This window comes from Dermacentor albipictus, chromosome 5 (genome assembly GCF_038994185.2).
Source record: "Dermacentor albipictus isolate Rhodes 1998 colony chromosome 5, USDA_Dalb.pri_finalv2, whole genome shotgun sequence".
In the NCBI taxonomy this organism is placed as follows: Eukaryota; Metazoa; Arthropoda; class Arachnida; order Ixodida; family Ixodidae; genus Dermacentor; species Dermacentor albipictus.
Window position 1 is genome coordinate 166,904,683 of NC_091825.1, and position 16,939 is coordinate 166,921,621.

General features: G+C 46.3%; 1 protein-coding gene across 8 annotated transcripts in view; it reads right to left on the reverse strand.

Annotated features, from left to right (window-relative positions):
* The window catches only part of LOC135904021 (splicing factor, proline- and glutamine-rich-like), a 114,826-nt gene that overhangs the window by 62,096 nt on the left and 35,791 nt on the right, over window positions 1-16,939 (reverse strand). For all 8 annotated transcript variants that reach the window (XM_065434573.2, XM_065434572.2, XM_065434571.2 and 5 more), the window contains exon 4: window positions 10,593-10,647. In XM_065434573.2, coding sequence (XP_065290645.1) covers window positions 10,593-10,647 — 55 coding nt within the window. The remainder of the gene's footprint in view (window positions 1-10,592; window positions 10,648-16,939) is intronic.

Below are 16,939 nucleotides of genomic sequence, written 5' to 3' on the forward strand. Positions count from 1 at the left end.
GGGGGAGGAGGCGAGGTGAGGGAGGAGGGGCGTTTTTCTCCGGCAGCAGCCATGGTGCCTCGATGTCCTCCTCCCCCGCGAATCGCAGACGCCATTGTAGACGGCTTTGGCGGACGCTATAGGGACGCGTTTCTGGCCCTCGTGTGTCTTGTGGGGATGCACAACTCTCACGCATCCCCTGATACGTTGTTTTCCCACAAAGCTCCTATCTCCTGTAATCCGGCTTTGCCGCGTGGCCTGGGGCCCGCCGCGGTCGGTGTGGTTGAAGCACTGTATGAGATGGCGCGAGTGTTGCCCTGTTAACGACGCCTCATAGCGGGATTACTTGGGCGCGGAAAGGGGAAGGCGTTTCCTCTTTGGTTCGGGATTGGCAAGCTGCACGGACGTTCCGCGAGTTCTGCCTGCACTACAATGATCTACAAGATGACCTATCAACAAGTTCATATAACTACCCTCACCATATATGCAGTATTCTGAATTTGGCTGCCACGAAATCGTAGTGTCGGCCCAACGAGATCATCGCACTACCTGTGCTCAGCGTCAGCTTCTGGAGAAATGATGTGTGTATATTGCTCGGGAATGTGCATATGCAGTGCCTGCTCCAAGCCACATTCTTGCACCAAGTGCAACAACAAGCAACAGCCCAAAAACCCGCGCCTGCTTTTGAACGAAGCCGCAAATGATGTGTGATTACTGAAAGTGGAATAGTGAAATTCAACTTTAGAGCTAGCCTGGTTCATCCATCGCGGTGCGCGTGATGGATGAACCTCTGTTTTCAGCTTAGGAGGTATCGGCCGTCGCGATTCATTGTGATGGTGTTTAAGCCTCGGCTAACGTTCGTTTCAGTGGACATCGGTGGTGTGGCACAGTCGGACCCAGAGCTTCGACTTGAAGATGGCGTGTGCCCACGGCACACGCCATCACTTTCTGACACGCCAAATTTCTGACATGCCCTACTGCTTCCAAATCGCAGTGTACTGTTGCCCTCCTTTACTTTCGTTAGTTCGAACTTTCGTTAATTCGAACTGAAGCGGCTTCCCCTTGCGGTTCGAATTAACGAGCTTTTACTGTATAGTTCTTTCACTTTAATTTATATCAATCATCCAGATTTCTTAAGCTAGTCATGCATTTAACCTGTATTAGATCAACATTGTTACAACATGCTTATGGGAGTCATTTCAAATAGATTGCTCAGCCAGAGAAAGTACAAATGAAATCCTCAACGTTCATTCCTATCTGGTATTCCTAAACAGATTATATTTCCAGAATTCTACTCCCGCTAGCATGCACAAAGCTGGAAAAACTTATTCCTTTTCTTGCTGTCGAAAGGCTGCTTCAATGTCGATAGCAAACTATAATTATTCATTTCGAAAGTGTTAAGCAATGACTACCTCTAAGCTTATCAATGTGATTTTGTTCCATGAACCGTAAGTTTTCTTTCTCCCGCTCATTACCAGCCATCTAATGAAACTGTTCACTTTCACAAGTATCAGGATGCAAACATTCTGCAGTTTCTCCTGAACATTTGTCCGAATCGTAGTGATGTATTCATTTATTTAAATATGTTGCAACAAACTAATCTACTGAACTTTGTTTTCAAATCTACAAGATGTGGCCATGCAGTAATGACCACATTAATAAGCAAAAGAAGCTACAGATTCAGTGCACGTGTTGAAATCTATGCGAAGTGAAGCTTTTATCTAGTGGTCAATTAAATGCTGTTAAAGTAACTGCAGTATATACAATTGGTCTTATTTTTCAACAATTCAACATGTCATCTATTGCACAGTTTGTTTGCGCACTGCATAGGTCACAGCCTTAATGTCACGAGGGTTGCAATGTGGGCTTGTTGGTAATGCATCTTCAAGGAGAGTATGGTAGCGCGATTCAAAGACAAGACAAGAGAACTAGAGCGCTGTGTGTGTCCCTTTGTGTCTTCTCTTGTCCCGTCTTTGAATCGCGCTACCATACTCCCCTTAATGTCACGTCATGTTTATGCACCATACTGTTCACCAACCATACCAAAATGCAAACGACAGTAAAAGGGAACTTGAAACGATTTTGCCAATTTTGTACAAACATACCGAGTCAGTAGAGTAGGTCCTTCTGATCATTAATTGACGCATCTAAGTGCTCTGTGTAAAGTGTGCAATTAATTAAAAAGTTTTAAAAATGTACATTACTGCCGATCGCAGCACACTGCTCGGCGGAATTTTCAGCCGGTCGTACCCATATGACGTAAATCACCAAATTGATGTACGTAGGGCGAGCTATCCGATTGGCTGCCCAGGGCACATTATCGATAATTTTTCCACCTTTAAGGCGAACAAATGACATTCGTAATAGTTGGAATGTTCGTTCATTTGTTTCTATAAAAAGAAAGTAACAGAAAGAGAATGCACAAAGACAATTTATTACTACACTTAAGCACTTCCAGCACCCAGAAAGCGTCGTCTGCTTTTGTTACAACGTGCTTCATTTAAACGAGAGCTCCGCGGTCAGTGTCATTCTTAGCCTTTTCGTGAGCACTATGATTTGCCTTTGTTGCATTGTGGGCTGCAAACGTAGCAACTGGCAATCTGTCAAGCTGCAACATCGTGTCACTCTGCAAGGCAGAAGACGAGTGGAGTGGCTCCAGCGCATCGGATTGTTGCTGTCCGATCGGCACCAGGATTTGCGCGTTTGCAGTCGTCACTTTACACTGGAGGATTACTACAACAATAGCGTTTCGCGAGTTCTGTATTCAGGTAAACACAAGGGCTAGGGGACCGTGCCATTTCACGGGATGAGCAGAAGCGCAAACGTGAATGGTCTGCACGGTGTATCCACCTGGTGGCACAGTGCTCAACCAAACACAGTAGCAGTAACGAAGCGTAATCTTGTTTGCTGCTGGTGCAAATATTTCGCTAGATCGCAATCAATAACACATTATTTTCGAAATGTTTAGATGTTTTACACTTGGTTAGAGCAATATTAGCTCTTTGTTTGGCTGGTTAAGCTCTGCGGGAACAGGTGGATGGACCGTGCTGACTGATCAGGCCACTCACGTACATTTAAGCTAAAGTTGCTTCATCAGCTTGAGTTTATGCCTCCACCCATCCATTGAAAGGCCCAGCCCACCTGTGGTTACCGCAATACCAGACACGTTCGGCGCTGCGACAGAATGCTCGCAACGCACGCTGCTTCAATAGCTCCCACTTGGGGTTGACTGCCAAGCAGGTGCCGGAGAGGTTGGAGAGGCTTCGCACACTCGCTCCTAGAGAACCGGAAGCAGACGACACAATGTGCCATCATGACGCAGAGCCAGTGAAGGCGGAGCTTAGCCTCGATCACTTGGCGTATGAGATGAGGAGAAAATGCATGACTATGGACGAGGGCAACTTGTAATCGTCCGTAGCTCCCTTAATATGAGAACGCTTCACACAAATTGTGGTGCGAATGATCCAATGCCTTCATGGTTCTACAACACTTTCAACAAGTCCTTCCTTCCCTTTACAATAGAGCAATGGAACTCGCTCCCGGAATCCATTGTTTTAGAGCGAAACCCTTCGAAATTTCTAGAGTTACTAACCACCCATATTTGCAACTAATTATGCAAAAACCTGTTCTTTTTAGTGTCTTTTCAGTTGTTGCCTTTTTTCGCTTTGTACATGACCATTCCTTCAATGTTTGTTTTATTGTTTTGCCCCTCCCCCCTTATGTAATACCCCATATGGGGCCCTTAAGGGAATAATAAATGATGATGATGTTGATGATGTGCGTCTCTCATGGGTCCCCTGGTATGTTCTTTTCTCAACATAGCTCCCGTCTCCTGTAATCCAGCTTCGCCACGTAGCTTTAATGTGGCGGTCGGTATGCTTGTAGGGAAGTACGAGAGATGGTGCGAGTGCTGCTCTGCTAACGCCACCTAACGGCGGGGTTACTTAAAGGGAAGCTGAAAGGTTTTCCAGAAAAAATGAGTGAAGAGCAGTACGCCGTGGTTTTCAACCCTCTGAATTCGAATATCGCATCGAAATTGAGTGAAAGCAAGCGCAAACATTTTTTATTTCGACGAAAAGTGCAGTAGCAGACACGCCCAGCTCGCGCGCCTCGTTTCCGCCTGTGATTGGTCGGGCGCCTCGTGACGTCAACAATGGTTCGGCTTGCAAACGACGAATGAACGCGACAGCCATCGCCTCACTTGCAGCGCTGTCGCGTGCAAGATCACTTGTAAGGGGATTATACATGTACATACTACACGTACGTACATACTTGTACATACTACATGTACGAGCCGATTGCGAAGAGCCGTCCTCTCCAAGAAGCAAAAAATGCTGGTGCAAGCACTGCTTTCCACGCGAACGAAGGCGAAGTGTTAGTATCTCCTTGTGTTGGAAATGTTCTTTGGCGAGTGTGTTTTTTGCTAAGCTGCATTCAGCGTTCCAGTGAGTACGTTTCCGGGCAACCAACTGTAGTGTTATGTTCCTGCATGCCTCCTCGTAGAACGTAAGCGGTGATGCGATCTTCAGCATTTGTGCGCTGCCCCAAAGCTGTCCGCAATCTACACAGACGGTTTAAACGCGGGAAAAGTTTACCGGCTGTTGTAGCCCGTGTAGTATAGAACCTTCATCAGCTCGCCATCCGCACGCTACTCGTAACCGGCGAATTACGTCGGCTACATGAGATGGTCGGTTCCTTATGTGTGCGAGAGAAGGGGGAGTGCAGCGTCTTGGCGTGAGCAGGCTCTCCAACACATGCAAACTTTACGCTTGCACTGCGTTATGGTAGCTGCATGCAGGCTGTTCCACAACACAAGTGCGAATAGAAAATTCGCGGCGCTTGGCAATGAAACCTGCATCAAGGGTGGGCGATAAACATGCACCTTCCGTACAGCGTGCTAACAATTTTTTTTAGGAGAACCCAAAGCACGCATTATTGATAAACTCCGGTAGTAATCGTCACGGAAGTGGTTAGAGCACAACACTTGTTCTTGAGCGCTTGAAGTTGTTTCGCTTCACAGCAGCCTCCCACTTAGCTGAAAGCTAAGTCTTACAGGAACTAATGGAACATCGGAACATCGTCGTGGCCGCTGGTGTTCGTGCAAGCGCAGGCTGCACAGAACGCCGGCATGATCTGCCTACAAGTTCAATTGATGCTGCGCACGTCAACTACCACTCCCATATACACACAAAAAAAGGAATGTAGGGTCGAGCGAAGCAGATTAGGACGGCACGCACGCAGAAATAAGCCCGGTCAGGCACGGTCGCGGAGACTGCGAAGGAGCAGAACACCAGTGTTGATGTCACTAAGCCGCGGTTTCCGGTCTCCGCTCGCATCGTCAGCGTCAGCAGCAGCGCGCGGCGCTCGACGGGGGGGCGGAGCTACAGCACAATTTTAACTGACGATTGCGTCGCTCCTAAGCGAAAAATCCCCCCCAAAATTTCACCTTCATGGTATATAAGGTTCCCGCATCCGTGTATAAGCGTCTTATTGAATTCGACAGACTCTTCAGCTTCCCTTTAAGGGGGGACACGGGTCTTTGCGGCGAAAAAATCACGAAAAAATCAATTTTTTGAAAACGAAATTTTCAATATCCACAGCTAATATTCCTTTAATTCACCAAGTTTCGAATCTCAGGGAATAGTATTTCGTCCGCAATATCAATTTATAACATCACTGTGAGCTGAATTCCGCACAAAAACAGCCCTTTTTATCGCGGCGCGTAGCTTGTCTTCTATGCGCGCGATCGCAGCAATCTTCGTCTCGTTGGAAAGAGGAGCCTTCTTTCTTTAATTTCCCGCCAAAAGTGACCCTGTCGGTATGCCAGTGACGTCGAAATCCGCGGAGGAAAAGAAGCCCGAACTCGCAATCCAATTCGTTGACTAGCGCATGTGACCAAAAACGCGTGCTGTGGTTGGCTGCGCGAGGTTCCCATCGTCTGCTCCACTCCGCAGGCGGCGCATCTCGTAGGTTTGTTGGCGCATGCCCAACGATGTCCGGTCCACCGGGGAAGTTTGCCACGAGGCACAAGTTCGGCAAAAAGAAGAAGCGATCAGCTTATAACTTTCAAAAGCGCTCCATTGCTTCTGAAAGCATCGAGAGTAGCTCGCTGCCAACCACAAATGATGCCGAAGCCGCGGACGATGCCGAAGTAGGCCTAGCCAGCTCACGAATGAGTGAAATCGTTACGGACAGCGGCCGCGTTCGGCGTGACACTGCAATGTTGCAGAGTGCGGATTTGTTGCAGAGGGAGATGAATGCTTAAAAAAAATTTAAGTTCTTGCGTCAACACCAGCAACAAAGCGGGTGTTGGATTTGCTCACTCGCGCCGACGGCGTTGCAGCCGCGCCAGTCGACGCCGAGGCAGGCTTCGCTATCCTCAGTAGGACTCCGTGAACGCAGTGTATCGTTTGTCAAGTGCAAGGTGTGCGGCGGCAGCGTCGCAGGAGGCAAAAGCGAACGGTAATCTGGCCTCGCAATAAAGATCGTTATCACGTGCGCGTGTTGCGGCGATATCGCGTCGGCATGGAGCTCGACCCGTGTGAACGACAACCTTGCCGCGCGCACAATGCAAGCCACCGGGAATCCCCGAAAGGCGCCAAACTATGTTTTTGCCGCATTTGGGTGGCCGTGGTCAGACCAACCACATTCCTGGTGACTTTTAGCCACTTTCACTGCAAAATAATGCAAAATTATTTCTGTACTTTTGATTAAAAGTAAATGTATTCCTTTTTTCTCGTTTTCTCAAAACAACAACTTTTGACTTGTTGCTGATTTGCCGCGGCGATATCTCTGCCTTCAAAGCAGATAGAGCCATAATTTTTGTTGTGGCTTGTAGCTGAGTGTGCAAAGTACACAGTGGTCGGGTCAGATTTTGAAATTTATGCTTTAAAAATTTTCAATTCTGCTTTAGATCAGATAGTGGGGTAGCCACAATTCGAACAATAAAGATTGGATTGCTATAAAATTACTAATATTTGATGTATCAAAATAGTATTCCTACCATTGTGTTCCTTATGTTTTCTAGTACCCAGGCATGTGCTGAAACGAATCTTGTAGCGAATTTTTTTTTCCCTATTGTGTGTGCAGATTATGAACAATGAATTTCATATATCTTCAGAACTAAATGGCCCATTGGAAAAATAATTACATATTACTAAATAATTACATAATTAAATTTTAAAAATGTAAAGAATAATTACATAATTACATATAATAATTACAAAAGTCTTAACAAGAATGGAAAGTTTCATGAATATTGATGGAAAACATCATGAACATTATTTGAAGAACAGTGTCCCCCCTTAAGCGCAAAAAGGAGAAGGCTCTTCCTCTTTGGCTCGGGGTCAGAAAGCAACGTGGACATCCTGCGCGTGCGCCGATCCATGCTTCTGCAAGACCGTCTCGCAGGCCTGTCCCGGAATGGACAAACACGATTCTTCGAACGCACTACCATTCACATGACCGTACGCACGAACGACCAGGAATTGGTGTCCAGCATGGGGCGAACATATTTGCTCGTTATCCGGTCATGGTGAGTCGGATTTCCACGCTTTGTCGCGCACCCATCGGCATATTTTGTGGATAGCAACCCGGCTAGCAGGCATTAGTCTATGAAAGGTGCAATAAATGCCTTTGTGATTGTTTGCACTACTGTGTTGTCGTTCCTTTGTCCCAAGAGCATGGGTGAGAACACCACATAGTTTAGGGGTGCAAAAAATTATGCAGATCCCACATGCTGTGGGAATCGATATAAGAGAACCTTTTTGCACTGTTTGCATTCAATGACAACATTTGGAGGTGATGTTGACAACCTATGACAGTCGTGATGTGGCATCAAATGCTACCTTGCATGCACCATTTGCGTTTGTCTGTCTACGCAGTACACAGAACAGTGAGCTGTGTTTGCTCGAGTCATTGTTGTGTGCCATTGTTTGTAGCCTGAAAGGGAAAAATTGGCATCCACCCAAAGTGTAGCATGAAGCTACAAAAGTTTTTTCAACTTCAGGGCTTCCTGAGATACCCGTATGGGTTTTCTTTGTAGCTTCACGCTACAATTCGAATGGATGCCAATTTTCCCCTTTCATGTACTATCGCGCTTGGTATGAGCTACAACGCGCACTTACTTTGTCACGCGGTTTCATGTTGCAGCTTATACTGAGCGCGATAGTACTTTCCTCCATCTTGTCGGCTTCCACAGAACTGATCTGCCATGTTTGTAGCCTGTGAGAAAGTTAGCATTGTCATTCCCTTACATGGGCATATCGCATCATGGTTAAGTGTTGATTTGCTTGACGGCCACTTGTGCATTGTCGTCTTGACGCTGTGATGCTTTAGTGTGGCTTGGCATCTGCATGCCCTGTGTCATTTGTCTGCATGTACAAACTTGCACAGTGTTTATCTTTCAGAAATAGCAGAAACATGCTGCTTCATACCTTGAATTGAAATTCTTACAGTTTGTCCGCAACTGTTCTCATGTCTAGTAGTAGCGTTTCTTTTATTGAAGAGAGCCCAAACGAAGCATGCTTTCTGACGGCACCTTTTCCTTTTTCTATGTTTCTCCCATGCATGCAAGCTGCCATAAGTGAAGAGTGGCTATTGTTTGCCTGTCTTGATAGGGTGTTGGCTTTACGCATTCTCTGTCCCCTCTTTCTACCATACTGTCTCCACTCTGGGCTGTTGCACGTGAGTACAAAGGTAAGCTTGGCAGTTTCTCCAATGTCTTTGCAGGGGGTTAACACGAAATTGCAGCTGTCCAGAGGGCATTGTGCTGACCAGATAGCAAAGAGGGCATTGCAGCGTCATCCAAGTTCTGGCTGGATAGGGCTCACGGACGCCTCTCATGTGCCCCTACCGTGTACGTTACCACATTCTCAACCACACCTGATGCGGCGTGCAAGACAGCGACAGCAGCAGCAGCAGTGGAAAAGTTAACGGAGGAGGCAAAGAAAGCTTTGCTTTAATACTCGGATGTAACAATGAGCAGCTGCTGCACCTTCAACTCTTGTGTGTCCTGTGGTTAAATAAACCACTACTACAATGTTCCCAAGCCGCATTATTGGCTATAATAATGAAATCGGGCTATTTGGTATCAGCGCTTTTATGCTTTGCGCCCTGCATGGCACGCCTTCATCGCCCCTTTCTGGCATGAGAGAAGCACGTGAAGCCAGCGATGGTGGGCAACGCGCATCTGCCGTGCAGCATGCGCAGCACGAAGACGAGTGTGGCCCAGTGGCTCGCATTTATTTTTTCAGGGCACTGCAACGAAGGCGTGTCCACATGCGAAGGTGCGCGGCACGAAGGAGAGTGTGGTGAAGCTGCTTGCGCTTTTTGTACTCTATTTTTCAAGGATTTTGCATTTTCTTTCCTTTTGGTGCACACACCTAGTAGCCATATTTAATTGTTATCACCAACAATGCGGCATAGGAGCATTGTAGTAAGCAGTTTATTTTACCATAGAACACATTACAAAACTTGACGGTCCATCCGCTGCTCATTGTTATACCTGATATATTGTTAAAACCAGTATCATTATAAGTAGGTCCAATTGTACAACATCATTCAGCTATCACTATAGAGCTCAGGACACACCAACCATATTTACTGCAACGAAAGCATACACACACACACCCACATACCTCTGCAAACCACAGCAGTCCCTTTAGTACAGCCATAATACACACTAATACAGTAAAAGCTCGTTAATTCGAACCGCAAGGGGAAGCCGCTTCAGTTCGAATTAACGAAAGTTCGAACTAACGAAAGTGAAGGAGAGCAACAGCACACTGCGATTTGAAAGCAGTAGGCCATGTCAGAAATTTGGCGTGTCAGAAAAAGATGGCGTGTGGCGCGGGCACACGCCATCTTGAAGTCGAAGCTCTGGGTCCGACTGTGCCACACTACCGATGTCCACCGAAACGAACGTTAGCCGAGGCTTAACACCATCACAATGAATCGCGATGGCCGATACCTCCTCAGCTGACAACAGACGTGCACAACCGATGAAGGCTGCCGAGACAAAGACGCTGAACATGTGAAGGTGGCGAAGGCCCTCATTCGTTGGTTCTTGATTGGAAGCGCAGCTGCGACGTACTTGATTTGCTGTGTTACGATGGCGCTTGCCGTGCCATCTCCGCACAATATTAGCAGCTGTACAAGATTTGCAAAGCCTCCGAGATTCGCAACCGGCATGAAGTCTCGGAGGTTACGTAGAACGGAGAGGCGGCAGCCGCCGCTGCCTTCTGGCTGACCCCGCGTCGGTTGGATTTTTTTCCGATTTTGCCTTCTCTCGCCGTTCTCTCCGTTTCGGAGGCAATACAGCCTTGTGTGTAGGCAGTAGGCGCGTTTCTCTGGCCGTGTGCCAGGCGAGCGTAGTTCGAATTATCCGTGAGGGAACCTTCTCGCGTTCGAATTAACGGACTTTTTTATACATAGACTTCTGTGGAGCTTGGCCGGACCAAATCGTACGGTTCGATTTATCCATAAATTCGAATTATTGAAGTTCAAATTAACGAGCTTTCACTGTAATACACCAACAGCTAAGCAACATACAGCGCATCATTGCATTAATATTAGTTTCAAGTGCTCCGGGTAGCAACATAAAAAGCACTGACCTCATCTCTCGCTCCCTGGCCATAAGGCTGCTCTGCTCCTCCATTCTCCGCAGCTCTGGAAACAAGACAAGTGACATTCATTAATCTGCACAACACTGTACCATTACTCAGCCCACTCACTATGCAGGTGTTCATAACATCTGCAGCAAAACTAATTAGGACACAGTTAACTAGGTTCCACCTCACCAGTCCCGGCTGGAATACAGCAAAAAGCATATGCCAGCAATGTCCAGCAAGTCGGTGGAAACGGAGACACACTGATTTTTACAAAGCTTCAGATATTTTCTTCCAAGGCATCATGTATAAATCAACAATAAACTTGCATAATTAGGTTACTGCAAAAAGTAAGATCATACAATGATTGAACAAACATGAGTATACATATTTCTCATACAATTTTTATACCACAAACTATATGTATTCATATTTAAAAAATTGTGTGCAATAACTGGAGAAGTTCGAGTATGAAACTTCTATAAGTAAAGGAGAGTAAAAATATCACTCTATCTATATTTACCGCTTATAGCCTGAATTTTTTTGTCCGAGAAAAAGAAACATTCTAATTGCAGTTAGACATACTTATGTGCAAAGTAAAAACATCTAAAATTATTCTCACACCCTTTGCTACTCTGTGTGAGGTTCGTGGACTTTCTTTAAAGAAAACTAAAATGGGCATCAAGCAGAGAACAATGCCTTTATATTGGTATGTTATTGCACAGACAAATTCGCACTTGGCAGATGAACCATCTCATATCTTATGGCAGTCTGTCAAACAGTCAGTACTGCAGAGATAGCAACTTCAATTTATGCATCCTCGTGAATGCAGCCACATGGGCTTCTTGGGAGTTTTTCACCCTTGTTCAAAGCACCATGCGCAAAGCATTGTTATCAAAGTCAGAGGTGGCGACACAGTGACACTTTTCTTCTGTATGATCACACATGACGCCAAAATCATAATTTCTCTTGCTTAAGCGTCCCATTTGAATTTGTGAATTCAGATTCGGTACATCACAAGTCCATTACAACAGGCTAGAAGAAGGTAAGAGCTTTAGTGGCCTACACTAAATAGAACTCTTTAATTGAATTTAATGTTTTGCCGATAATCTCCAATATTTCATGCACCACCAAAAATACATTTGGTCAAACTCCAGAAAATTGGATAACTATTTATAAAGCACATAAAAAAAGTTAACTCACAACACAGGCATTTAGCAAAGGTGCCAGTGGAAGAACAGATGCAACACTAAAGATTTACCGTCTACGCTCGTGAAAGGGCAGCACTTTTTTTTTCACAATTTTGACAAGACGCGGCCTTTACACAGAACCGAGCCATTTGATTGAAATGGTGCCAGCGCAACCAGCAACTAGTGCACACCCTGCATGTATCCATTGCATCAGACGTCAACGCAGAGTTCTTGCCATCTAGTAGCAGCACATGGAAGTACGCAGCGCTTAAAAATTCGCCAATGCAGGTGCACCAACATTGGGGCACCAACATTGGGGCACCGAATGCGGTTGCTTCTCCATTAGTGCCTCCCCCCCCCCCCCCCTTAGAAAGAGAAATTGGGGCTGCCAAGTTGGGAGTGCGGCCCTTAGACGAGTCTATACACTACGCGTTAATAGAAGGAGAAGAAGCAGAAGAAGAAGAATAGAAGAAGAAGAAGCGGAGCAGCATGATGCAGGCACACGGGGGTTTCTTAGGCGATGGAGAAGCGTGTGCATTGTCGTTCTCTGGCTCTCCAGTTTGTGAGCGCCCAGCGGGATGTGCGTCGTCGTGAAGAGCAGATATCACGCATGTGACGTAGAACGCTGTCAGTTCAAGCGCTGCTCTGCAAACTTAGTTCACACCTTTTAAGCTTGGTGCCCACATGTAAGCTTCCACCGTTCTTACCAGTTCACAAACATAGAAATTTGGTAAGCATTCGAAGTAGCTGCCGCAGCTTATTGCCAGAGAAACCAAACTCCACTTCACATGCACTGCTATTGGTTGCTCAATCCACCTGTCTCACAGCGCGATAGCACATGTGCCCTGCCCTAGCGGATTAGTCGCAACATGTTTTGGAAGGGATGCGCGTGGCCACACAGCTTGATATCAAGGGAAAGTCATTTGAAAAAAAAAAAAAATGCACACAGATGTGCACTGCAGCAAACACTTGTGCCGTGTGCCGCATTGGAACTCCACTGGTACATAGCTCTTCGTCGGTGCAGTGCCAAAACAGTGAAATAGGCTGGACTGCACATACACTTTAAAACAGAAAGTGGCCAGGGCTTCATCCGGACTGCACCATGAACCATGTAGCTGCGGCCTTGCATTGATGGCTAGCAAATTTATCGATAAGCCCCTGCGTTACACTTCTGCAACACTTTAAAAACATCACATTGCTAACAAAGTCTTCTTGCAGGGCCGGCCCTCTCTTGCTGGTGGTGGCTGCAGCGTGTCTGAGTTCACGTACTTGTTTAAGGCGTGGCAACACTGGGTCAATACCAGACCGACAAAACGCTGAGGCCAACTATTCTGCACAGTGTGCTGCTGAGACCATTTTACCCTAATAGGCCAACAGCGACGCAACCGATGGGTGAGATTTGTCGTAGTGGGACAGGCTTTCTTGTCGACAGCACCAACAAAATCAGCATTCCGACCATGACTGCATGCGATCGGCCGTCAAATCAACAATGTGAAGCCACAGCGCCTTGAGTAGAAACATGCCTTTGAAGTTGAAATGCCAAAGCTCCAGTCCTTTCAAGCCATGCACATGAATACGAGCAATAAAAACAGCGCTAAACGACGGGACGAGTGAAAGGACACAGACAACAGCGCTGACTAACAACCAAAGTGTGTTTATTCCGTCAGTCAGCATATATATGCTCCACCGCTATCTGAACCACAGAATCTACAGAATAGGGCATGCGCAGGGGGAATTGCAATTAATGTGATAAGAAGGCAATCTCCTTCGGAAGGAGAGAAATGGACGGAAGGCTTACACATGCTTCGCCACTAACGTGAATGTGGAAGGCTTCGGATATAAGGCGTGCGCGGTCATCACGATATTTTGACAGATAGGTTACACCTTCGAAAAATGGCTTGCAGCCGCATTCATTGCAATGTAGTGACAACTGACCATCTTTTGCCCGTTTTTGAAATTTGTTAAGTGCTCGCGCATGCGGTCGTTGATGCAACGCCCTTCAACAACTTCCATTAACATCCATTGTTGACAACGTCCATTCGCTACGTAGATGGGTGTGTCTGTACGTGTTAAGTTTACCCTTTTTTTTTAATCCAGAGAAGAACTGTTTACCTCTTAGTCAAACAGGAATTAAGAAACAGTGCATTCGATACAGCAGCATAAACAACCACCTTGCTCAGTTACGAACGGTGTCAGCGATGGCATCCGCGTTTTCGCTAGAGAACTGCACGGCCTCTAAGTGAGCATTCATGCGGAGTACAGTTTTCTCTAATAATACTTTATGGCATGCATACACTGTAAGCATTAGGAAGTTAAATAAAAACGAAAAAGTAATAATGGCCCACGATATATGTGTTTGGGTCACACTTGCCATTGTTTAAGTGACTTGGCCACTCGTATGCACAGATATGTATGTTTTGCTATGTTTTGACATTACAGTCGCCGACCGATTTTCCGGATTCCAAAAATTCGGACATGCCCGATTATTCGGTCAGCTTCGCGGCACCGCCATTCTCCCCATAGACCATAATGTATAACAACTGCCGAAAGTTCGGACACCTTGCAACTTCTCGTCTGATTTTTCGGACACTCCTTGAGCCAACTCGGCCGAGAGCACCATGCACCGACTCTAACCGGTGCATGCTTCGACTTGCTGAACGCCATTATTGTTTTGAACGGAGCTTCCTTGCTGCCCCACGAAGTGGCGCTACTGGAAATCCCCGCTCATCATCATCGTTTCTGCCTAGTTCGATAGAGTGGCTTTGCAGCAGTTCCGGTTTCAGCTTAGTAAGCCATGTCAAGACAATCCAGCAGCTGATTTGTTTCTTCGCGCACGACGCTGCGAGCAGGCCGCGTTTTTTCGTTTGTGTGACTGGTGTCGGCACGGTAGTGTTTGCTTTGTGTGCTGTGTCGAGGTTTTGGTGATCCAACGCGGCATACGGAAACATCGCGTCAAGTCTCTAATGGCGCCGACAGTGCCCGCGCAGACTGCGCTGAGGAATGCCGGCAAGCGGGTGCCGGGAGGCCTAAGATTTGTCGCCTTTCGCGGAATGTTTGTGGAAAATGTTCTGCCGAGACCTGCGCACTGGTTGCAATGCGATTCCGGACACCGTCTCATTGACAGTTTCACAGGTGCTGACACTGCTGTACTGACATGCGCAGAACTCGACGATGGCGAGATCATTCGTCAGGTTCCTGCTGCACCACCGGGTGATGACTCTTGAAACGGAAGATGACGCACCATGTGCTACGCTGCCGTCGCATGCGGAGCGTGTACAAGCAGTGACTGTGCTTTCAGCCGTCTATAGTGACCGTACGACCCTCTCCGAGATCCAGGCTTATCTGATTGCGCCTAAACGGAACAGCGTGCAACGGCGCATTCACGATTTCTTCCAAGCCTACTGCCGAGCCCGAATCAGTGCATGGAAATAAAGGATTTCATTTTTTTTTTTCTTAATCTGCTTTTTCGGACACCTGTTTATTCGGACATTTCCGCAGTCCCCATGAGGTCCGAATAAACGGTCGGCGACTGTATTTCCTTTCAGTGAGGTACCATTTCCACAATATCCAAAGCTAACAACCATCTATGGCTGTAGAAGTTGATGCAAACAAATGCACTGCTTCGACAAGTACGACACAGAATGCTGAATTCAAAGACTTCTTGAATATGTGAAATGTCTAACAATTGTGTGAAAGGAATATAAAAAGCGAGGTGCAAGAGCAGACATCAGCGACACCGAACTCCAAGGCAGCCACGTCGATATGCAAAACTCGGCGTGCCTTTTATCGGCTGCACTGTTAGCATGACAGCGCACTCAGGCCTGATCACCCAGTAGTTAATGTGTGCTACATGACTTCCAGGAGCGACATGCTGCCCCAGAGAAACAATTAATAATTATTCGTGATCCACAAAACGCACAAACGACGCACACTCAACATGGACACAGGTACAAAGATAAATTGGCAAAAACCCCCGGTACACTTTCAAAACGTTTCCAGCGGCGTGCAGCAGAAGGCAGCACAGGAACACAAGAAAGGCAGATTGTCTACACATGTATGAACACAAGAGTGAGCTTCCCGTAACAGCATGCCACCCAAAACTCCCCTACCAGCACCCCTTGTCGTGAGTCAACGACCAAAGTGCTGACCAAACAAAAAGAATTGAAATGAGAAATGTTTCAGAGTAGTGCACGTTCACTGCTTGGCAGTCATTTTGAAAGCCTAATAGAATGCAGAAAGAAGGGAACCAGAAGCTTGCTGCAAGATGCCAAAATGCTTTCTGCACAATTAGTACCATTAATTCACATTTACGAAATGACAGCTTTCCCACACTGCACAAAAATGCTTCAAAAATGCCCAAAAATGCTTCAATAAACTCTGATATTTGTGAAAAAAATAAAGTTAAGAAGCACAGAGCTCTAGCTATAGATTACACAAAGAAATAATTATATCCTCATCAGACAGCTCAGGGAAACTGTTCCCTTTTGAAGTAAGTTTTATGGCCGACTTATCTCATAAGTTAAAAACGTGAGAAACCAATCTTTTGTTCAAACACCCTGGTTAAATGCAGTGTGCATCACCTCCATGTATGTGGAGGAAGTAACCCTCTTCCCATGTTCATAGCTTTAAAAAACACCTTTCTTGGCCTATATGCTGAGATACAGGTGTAACAGTCTGAGTTACAACTCCACTTTGTGGTTTTCTTTAGAACTATTAGATCAAACACTGTGTAGCAGGTTGGTATGTCCAAGCTGCATGTTTCATGTTAGCTCACGGTATGGTAAAATCTCATAAATTTGACCCTCTGTAATTTGGAAAATCAGATAATTTGGACTCGTCCACTGGTTCTGGTGGGCGCATTATTTTGTGGCACTAAACTCTCATTAATTCTGTCATATGTGGTAGCACATCTGCGGTTTCGGGCTACTCTCTGAGCATGGCAAGCGCCGCAAAAGAGGAAAAGTGGCGAAGTCCGCATCGCCATAGTCATCAGCTGAAATCGTAGAAAGAACTCGTGCTTATCTGTGCCTTTACAGGCTTTATTGCGTTTACCTCCGCATAACACCACACTGACTGTGTTGGCCACATGCAAGGTTGCCATCCATTGTCAAGACGATATTGACCAAGGTTTCATCTGCAGCGTTCATGGCAAACATTGGCTTC